Genomic DNA, 9,580 nt, shown 5'->3' with positions numbered 1-9,580 from the left:
GCCTCGACATCTTCGTTTCTTTTAGTCGACCATTGCGCAGGCCATTTGAAAGTCCCTTCGCGAGCTCAGCTGCGGATGAAAGCTCAGAGCTCCAAGGTTTTACTTTTCATTAGAGATGTCCCAAAGTGAGTCTTATTTCTGATCTTGTACACCTTGCTTCACCTTCTACTCTTCTAACATCGTTTGAACATCTTTTCCAGAGCGGAGAAGCCACCAGGCCCCAGAAAAATTCGAAAGCAGGACAACGAAGGGACGAATGGATGGACAGCTCTGAAGCTTCTGATGGAACGTTTCTGGTGTATCCTGTAGTCAGTGTCATTAGGTGCGTCTAATAAACGGAGCCATCAATAATATATAATTTCTGTAGCTATAGTTGTTGTAGGTGGTGGGAGGTCAGTTAAAATGAGCTACACTCGCAACTTGCATCAAAGTAGTCAGTTCCCACGCAACTCACTCACTGAAGGTGGTCTTCCAGTGACCTTTCGGTTGTGGTCGAGCCGTTCCTTACTCTTTCCATTCTTGGACTCAGAACTCTGCTTCAAAGCAACCAGCATGGACCATATTAAAAAAGGTGTCGGGTAAGTAACGCTGTTTCTGAATTCTCTGCTGTTGGTGTTCAATTCTATCGGCAGGAACAGCCAACAGTTCAGTGCTGTATCTTTTCCGCTGGAGGAGTTGAACCAGACTGGCACTACACCTCGCCTCGGCTCATTGTATTCTTCCTATGCTTTTCTTATGTAGTTTGACAATTTGACTCACACTGACGCCTTGCTTCGCCTCGCCTCACCTCAGGGCGACTTCGAGCCGCAGATTCTTCCTCGAGAATATTTTGAGGAATAGAGGCGAGGCGTAGTGTGAGCCTACTGAATTGACTGCACAGGAAGAGATTCTCTGAGCAACTGACCAAACACCTGAAGCGAGGCAAGCTCAGGTAACTGCAAGTACGGAGAAATTGACGCGAGGCCAGCCTAGATGTGAGTGCGAAAAGAAGTTGCAACCCTAGGCGCAACTTCTTTTTTTGAAAATTCGAATATTTCAGTATTTGTACTGAAATATTCGAATATTAAATTATTCGAATAGTCCCAGCCCTAGTTGCGCCGAGGTGAGACGTAGCGAGAGCCTACCTTATATCACCATTATAAAGCATAGAAGTAATAACAATACTTTCTACGTCTAAACTTAGAAAAAGGGTTTCCACACCGCCGCGCATCGCTCAGGCAGCTGCGATCGCCCGAGAGGGGCCAGCAGAAGAATGTAGCTGGCGAAATAGAAAGCCATGAGAACTTATGCGGAAACACCGATTCAGACTGAATTTCGTTCGGTGCACGAATTAAAAAAGTGAACGTCCTGGGATCCTTTCACAGACAGTGAAAGACGCGAAGGAAAAGAAATATAGGGTCGCTGGGGAAAGAAGGAGACACGTTTGGAAAAATTAGGGGGCCATAAATGACTCAGACGAATTAACGAAGGCATGAAAAATTAATGAAATAGAAAACCAATCGCCTATCGCTTTAAGCAGTATTTAGAATTTTTTCTAGAATCAATTATTACTATCATTGCTACACCTGATAAGCGATAAGACCGTTCACAGTTTCTTATATATTTGGTGCTTTCTTTGAACTGTCAAGAAACATAAGCGATACGAAAGTTATTAATAATTTCTAACTGAATACTCTAAATAATGATGTATATTTCTGAGTTATTTCGTTTCAAGGAGCACTAAGATGATCAGAATAGAGTAGGTGAAAAGAACGAGAGGCTCGTTCTATAGTTACCAAGGCTGCAATTGAAGCTCAGGCTTTCAGTGATTTCGTTAACGAGGCTTGCAATCAAATCACAGCGGTTTCGCTGATAATACGTGGTACAATGGAGTTGCACAATGATCACTGATAAGCTGGGTATTACTAGAATCAGGCTTCTGTCTTCGTAGACACCGGATCTTCCAGCGGTAATTGATTTTACCTTAAGTGTGCAGATGCTCGTAATTTTACGTTTAACTACCTCTGCTTGTCAACTAGAATTTTCATTAACCATCGGTCGTACAGATTACAAGTTCTGCAAGTACCTGCTCCCTTCTTGAATAACACTTATTGTGTAGCGAATAAATTAAGGCTCGTAAAACGCAATTCCTTCTAGAAGAATTCGTCTGTTCTTTTGATGACTAATCAATTTGAATAATTACATTGAGTTACGAGCATCTCTTTACATAACTGCACTCCGTAATGTTATAAACCGTGTTGTACGTTGCGAATTGAAAATGATAGGATTTTGCTGCAATAGTATACATAAGTGTTAGAGGTGCGTTTCGCAAGCAGTTAAGTGCATTTATTGCAGAGACTGCCGCATAAAGAATAACGTAGCCTCGTTCTTAGCTGCTTGGATGAAAATAGATTCCCAGTTTGCTGTTAGCTAACTTTGTATGGAACTGCGAGAAAACTACAGGCTGCGTTTCTTCTCTCATCTATACTTATACAATCGTTGTGTCACTGATTCATCACCGTCCATCCCAAACCGCTGACCCTATACACATGAAATTCGGAGAATATATTTCGACGTAGGTGCTGAGTAAAAAGGGATTTTTTTTAAATACCATCCCGAAGGGGGTGAAAAGAGGTAAAGTGTGCTTTCATGGAGTCCTTAATAACTCTTAGGCCTGAAGCGAAGCACGGGGTATTTTGCTAGTTTAATACAATTGGATGCGCGGGTTGCGATAAGATTGTTGTTCTTTGGCGCTGTCTTTATATAATTCTTTTATATAAGTCCTTATATTGGCGCTGACTTATAATACCGCATGAACAAAAAGAGTACATTGAAGGGAACAATCAATATGTAATTAGAAGCAATCATTCTATTCACGTGTACAGGACACCTAAATACAGAAGCCATGAAACAACTTATCATTCTACTTAGCAATCCATAACTTCCTTATTTTGTTACACTAACTGAATTCTATATAATATATAAATTAGATAGATTATGTATTCGTGAATGGCGATAGTTTAAATAACTTAGAAAATTACCTTAAATTTGTGTTTCAGGGATACCAAATCTACTGTGGAGTTCACTATCAATGGATGCTCATACACTGGTGCGTCCTTAAAATAACTCTAATATTAAAGAGTAATAGGGATCGCGCTAAACAAACTAATAATTCTATTGAAAAAGAAATTAATAACGGTGATCCCTCCTCCAGTCACAGGGAACATCCCACCAGGAACATCTCTCAACGTCTTCATCAGGGATCATGCCAAGCTCCGAGGAACCAAGGCTATGTGCCACGAGGGTGGCTGCGGTGCTTGCATCGTGTCCGTGGAAGTCAAGGGTCAGACAATGTCCGTGAACTCTTGCTTGGTGCCAGTTCTCATTTGCAATGGGTACGTACAGCTTTTTCTAATAAAATTCCATCGTTGAAAAGGGATTCTTCGATCACAGCTGGGCCATTAAGACTATCGAGGGATTGGGTAACAAGCGAGAAGGCTACCACACACTACAGGCTGCTCTGGCGGAGAAGAATGGTTCCCAGTGTGGGTATTGTTCGCCCGGCATGGTGATGAATATGTACAGGTACGATGTCTACTCGCACAACTATTCCAGAGACCGTATCTCTTCGCAATGTGTCTCGGAACAGGTTTAACTGTAAACTATTGTCTTCCAGTCTTCTACAGGACAAGAAGCTCACCATGAAGGAGATCGAGAATTCTTTCGGCAGCAATATTTGTAGATGCACTGGCTACAGACCAATCTTAGATACTTTCAAGGGCTTTGCTACCGACGCTCCCAAAAACCTCGCCAAAGATGTGCATGATATCGAAGTAATAAGAAGCTAAGATAACTTAAACAGATAAGCCTCTAGCTCTTATAAAGAATATCTTTATTTAACACTTATCACAACAATCTATAGGGAATTAAGATTGCCTCGTTCTCTTTTCCCCTCGCGTAGGAGCTCTACAAGATCAAAGCGTGCAAGAAGACAGGTCTGCCCTGCAAAAATGGCTGCAATGGTTGCCGCAGCTTTATTCAAACTACGGAGAATAAGATCGACATGAAGCTGGAAGGCTCGCAATTCTACAAGGTCCTTTCAGTCGACGAGCTTTTCGAGATCTTCCAGAAGAACCCGAACGCTAGCTACGTTTTACACGGTGGCAATACTGCTCACGGCGTATACCGGTTAAAAGTACCTGACATATACATAGACATAAATGACGTCGCTAATCTACGCAACATAAGTAAGACCGACGACAGCCTGACCATCGGTAGCAATGTCTCCCTCACAGTGGCAATGGAAACCTTCAACAAGTATTCCAAAAAACCGAACTTCAAATACCTGCAGCACCTGGCCCGCCACATTGACCTCATAGCTAGCGTGCCAGTGAGGAACGTCGGGAGCCTAGCTGGAAATCTAATGATCAAGCACCAGCATCGCGAGTTCCCCTCGGATCTGTTTCTGATACTCGAAACAGCAAGCGCGCAGCTGCACGTGTTGGACGCTGACGGTAAAAAGACCAGCGTGACCTTGTTGCAGTTCCTCGAGATGGACATGAAGCACAAGCTGATCTACAGCATAGTGTTGCCAGCTCTGGGTGACGAGTACGAGTATAGGTCGTTCAAGATCACGCCGCGCGCCCAGAACGCCCACGCCCACGTGAACGCCGGCTTCCTGTTCAAGCTGGACAGGACTGGGAAGGTCCTGACGACCCCGAACATCATAATAGGCGGCATACACAAGGACTTCCTGCACGCCTCCAAAACGGAGAGTTGCCTGGTGGGCAAGTCCATCTTCAACAAGGACGTGGCGAAGCAGGCCATCGAGAAGCTGAACAACGAGCTGCAGCCTGACCACGTGCTGCCTGATTACTCCCCGAAGTTCAGGAAGACTCTCGCCATGGGGCTGTTTCTCAAATTCCTCCTAGGGATCAAGCCTGAGAACGTGGACGAGCGGTTGCGCAGTGGAGGGACTCTAATAGAGCGAGAGGTGTCTTCTGGGAGGCAAGACTTCGACACGGACAAGAACGAGTGGCCGCTGACCCAACCGATGCCGAAGATGGACGCCGTGTACCAGACTGCTGGGGAGGCGCAGTACGTGAACGACGTGCCGCCGTTACACAACGAAGTCTTCTGTGCCTTCGTGCTGTCCACTGTGCCCAGCGGCAGGGTGGAGAGCATAGACCCCTCCGAGGCGCTGAAGATGAACGGAGCAGTCGCGTTCTTCTCCGCCAAGGATATCCCTGGCAAGAACTTGTTCGTGTACGAAGCTAGCAAGGCGTTGCTGCTGTTCTTCGACGAAGTACTATTCGCGGACCAGAAGGTAGAGTTCGTTGGACAGCCTGTTGGAATAATCGTCGCCACCACCCATGCGATCGCTAATGAAGCAGCGAAGAGAGTACGCGTCAGCTATGCCGATGTGGGTGATCAAGCAGTAGTGACCATAGAAGACGTCTTAGCCTCGAACGATTCCAGTAGACTCTTCCAAACTGCTAATGAGAAAGCAAAGAGCACAGGTACATTTTCATAAAAATGTAACAGAACGCGGTGGACCTTACAGCACTATCTATTATAATTCTTTACAGGGAAAGACATCAAGCATGTCCTGAAAGGGAGATTCAGGTGTGGTAGTCAGTATCACTACACCATGGAGCCGCAGTCTTGTGTTTGCGTGCCCACTGAAGATGGGATGGACGTTTATCCTGCAACACAGTGGGTAGATCTGACTCAGGTGTCCATAGCCGAGTGCCTTAACGTAAAGAACAATAGGTAAGATATCTGTGCGACAGTGGTGTGGAGTTTAATTATCTGTTTCCTAAATTCTGCATAGCATAAATATCCAAGTGAGGCGACTGGGTGGCGGTTACGGTGCGAAGCTATCCCGTGCAACGCAGGTGGCTTGTGCCTGTGCGTTGGCTTGCTATAAACTGAATCGTCCAGCGCGCTTGGTATTGTCTATAGAGAGCAATATGATGGCCATTGGCAAGAGGTTCGATACCCTTCAGGAGTATGAGGTAGGCGTAGATGACAATGGGCGCATACAGTACCTGAATTCCAACCACTGGGGCAACGCAGGCTGCAACTTCAACGAGGTCCACGCACCTATCGCGGTCGAACACCTCAAGAGGTAAATTGTTAATGATGTCATGCAAGTACTCAGTATAGCACAGTGGCTGAGTCATATTAAATAAGGTGCTTTTATTGTTCTCTAATTATGGCGAGGGAAAATTTAATTGTACGTACGGAACTTCGCAGCTGCTACGATTCAAGCACCTGGACCTATCAGGGCTTTGAAGCCAAAACCGACTTGCCATCGAACACTTGGTGTCGAGCACCAGGTAAGACAAATTAATCCACCATTAGTAGAAAGAAGGATCTCTCTATGTATATATCTACTCGGTTCCAGGGTCTACTGAAGGTGTGGGTATGATTGAGAACATAATGACACACATAGCGAAGGCTGTCGGGAAAGATCCGTTGGAGGTGAGATTGCTGAACATGAGCGACGATCACAAGCGTATTCTGCAGCCTATGGTAGAGGAATTGTGTAAGCTGGCTGACTATGAGACGAGGAAGAACGCAGTAGAGGCGTTCAACAATGTAAGAATCCTCGCAGTCCTGTTTTGCAGTTACAAATATTGAAGCTTATCGAAATCTCCATAGGAAAACCGATGGAAGAAGAAAGGGATCGCGATCACACCCATGATGTATCCCCTGCAACGTTGGGGCCAGTTCAACGCCCACGTTGCAATCTACGCTCGCGACGGCACAGTTTCTGTGGCTCATGGTGGCTCCGAGTGTGGCCAGGGAATTAATACAAAGGTACGGGAAAGCAAAGCTGCCAATACATCGTGTGTTGACAAGAAATGAGATTTGACATTAGTCTTCCTCTGTCACAGATAGCTCAAGTGGCAGCACACTTTTTAGGAATCGAACTGTCACTGGTTACTGTCAAGCCAACTAACAATTTAACAAGTCCAAACAATTCTGTGACTGGTGGCAGCATCGCCAGCGAGAACTCTGCATATGTAAGTTATACTACTGCAACGGTATTTCGCTTATAGCATTTCATGATGGAACTAAGTGCTCATGTTTCATTTCAGGCAACAATGATGTCTTGCAAGGAGCTTATGAAGAGACTGGAACCTATCAGGCAGGAGCTAAAGAATCCCACGTGGCAGGAATTGGTGATGGCAGCATACCTCAAGGATGTTGATCTTTGTGCACGTTACATGTACGCTCGTAACAGTAGCTTTGAACTTGTTGCAGCTAGTTTTGCTCAAGCAATTCGAAATTCTCTGCAGGTACTCCGTGAAAGACGATTATCAATTGTACCCCATATACGGAGCCACTGTGGCCGAAGTTGAGGTGGACATGTTAACTGGCCAGCACAACGTAACCAGGGTGGATTTAATAGAGGACGTAGGGAAGAGTATGAATCCACAGCTGGACGTGGGACAAGTGGAGGGTGCCTTCGTAATGGGACTCGGATACTGGACCTCGGAAGACTTAATTTACGATCCGAAATCTGGCGAGTTGGTCAATTACAGAACCTGGGTTCGTTCTCCCTAATTGTACATTGAAGGCTTATCTGAAAAATGGTGTCCTTGACGTGCAACGTGTCTTTCTTTCCCGCAGAATTACAAGCCGCCCGGGGCAAAGGATATCCCCATCGATTTTCGCATTTATTTCCGTCGAAATGCACCGAACGAGCTCAGCGTGATTCGTTCGAAAGGTACAGATAAATGCAACCACCAATACGCGTGGTGTTCAATAGATTTTTATTTGATACGTTTGTGTTGTAGCAACTGGTGAGCCGCCACTATGCATGAGTTTTGTGGTACCGCTTGCTCTGCGCCACGCAATTGATTCGGCAAGGAAAGACGCTGGGAATAATGACCCGTGGTATCAACTAGGTAAATTGATAAATATTTAAATAGCCGAATAGGTGACTAGGTGGTCGTTGGCATTCGATTACCGTGAGTTGTTAATTTACAGATGGGCCTGTTACCACGGAGAAGATTCTGTTAACGAGCTTGACGTGCAAGGAGCAAATGGTACTTTGAGGTAGTTTCTGATGTTTTTTAAATAAAATACAAATGCCTGCACATTCTTAGCACATAGGTACATACTCGGAGTCACTGCGAACACAAACTACATAATGTAAGAAAATAAATTAATAAACATATTTCCATAAGCTCCGTATTCATATTACACGTCCTCTGCAGAAAGCAGTTATCAACAAACATTATATATACAAAATTGTATTGAATGTTGAATTGGGCTAGTGAAAATGCGCAGACTGGATACGCGTGATTATTATGTGGTCGGCTCCTCGAAGTGACAGGAAATATAACCTAAATATATGCTATATGACAACAAATGTTTAGTGGCTATTTCAGCTTCGAAGGCATCGCCTTAAAGTAGCAAACAAGAGCTACGCCTTTCATGGGCCTTTAAACAGTTCTCGGTTAATGTGATGCTTTTGAAAGACTCGAAGCTTGTAATTTCTGAATAGTATTCCATGGGCACTAGTTGCAAAATTTTCTTCAATATCGACTTATTAACAAAGGAAATCTATGGTATTCTTAAGGAAATACCATAGATATTTGGAATTTGGATAGGAATATGCAAAAGGTATTTCTGAATAATAATACAGTTTGTTTCAAGTTTCTTTCAATATATTTGCATAAAAGGCCTTTACAGTGTTACAATAAAGTATAAGGTATATAAAGTCACTATTTTCTTGTGATTACTATCAAGGTTTCCATCATTCCGTCGAAATATTCCGAAGTTAAAACCTGTAAGAAGAAAAATATTTTTAGTAACTTGACTTGTCTATTATTGAAAATGGGAGAAACGTTACAACATTTTGTCACGTATGAAAATATATTAGTAAAGGGAATAATTTTATTGTGCAACATGTTGATTGAAATTAGTCGTTTTAGATTTTATGTTTCCGGTAAGATTTAATATTAATTCCTACCACTCGTAGCACTGTAATCTTATTTTAAAATCAGTCGGTAACGTTGGGTGCGACACGAGAAGCGGCCAATTCAGCAACTACCTACTCTGAAATCTTGAAATGCTGTGCGTGTGTGCGTGCTTGTATATGTGTGACATGTTTAGAGTTTAGAGTGTGCCAGTGCGATATAACTAATCTCGCATACTGTAACTAGAGCGATTATTAATCGTGTATATTTCTGCATTACAGGTAAGGAATTTTTACATAGAAGACGTTAAACCGGCTGCATTTTCGACTGGGTTCATTGACATGAAATTTGCACAAGATACTGCTTCAGCCGAACCCAGACCTAACCCAGACCTTTTTTTTTTTTTACGTGGAGAAATCCCTAACGGATACCCCTAACCCTCACCTAGACCTTTTTTTTCGTGGAGAAATCCCTAACGGATACCCCTAACCCTCCCCTAACCCAGACCTAACCCAGTTACACTTGTAACATTTCATTGTATTGCATTTCACTTATTTGAATAAATTGCAGCTAAGTGGTAAAAGAGTTTTTTTATTTAACGAGCTCTACTTACTCCTTCCTATTCCAAATCCCATATAAAAGACATGCTAAAAAGAACACTTAAA

At 43.6% G+C, this 9,580-nt stretch overlaps 1 protein-coding gene across 1 annotated transcript; it reads left to right on the top strand.

Annotated features, from left to right (window-relative positions):
- The first annotated feature begins 383 nt into the window (after positions 1-383).
- Positions 384-8,179, top strand: LOC143376815 (uncharacterized). The gene is made up of 17 exons (XM_076827498.1): positions 384-578; positions 3,039-3,088; positions 3,194-3,374; positions 3,433-3,564; positions 3,656-3,812; positions 3,941-5,498; positions 5,568-5,751; positions 5,813-6,109; positions 6,238-6,320; positions 6,389-6,582; positions 6,646-6,804; positions 6,882-7,010; positions 7,086-7,216; positions 7,287-7,539; positions 7,621-7,717; positions 7,788-7,898; positions 7,981-8,179. Exons 1-17 carry the CDS (start codon positions 403-405, stop codon positions 8,046-8,048), a joined length of 3,960 nt encoding a protein of 1,319 aa, XP_076683613.1. The 5' UTR covers positions 384-402; the 3' UTR covers positions 8,049-8,179.
- Positions 8,180-9,580: the final 1,401 nt, after the last annotated feature.

Source organism: Andrena cerasifolii, chromosome 15 (genome assembly GCF_050908995.1).
Source record: "Andrena cerasifolii isolate SP2316 chromosome 15, iyAndCera1_principal, whole genome shotgun sequence".
Lineage (NCBI taxonomy): Eukaryota > Metazoa > Arthropoda > Insecta > Hymenoptera > Andrenidae > Andrena > Andrena cerasifolii.
The sequence above is the reverse complement of the archived record's forward strand: the minus strand, read 5'-3'. Positions and strand labels throughout refer to the sequence as shown.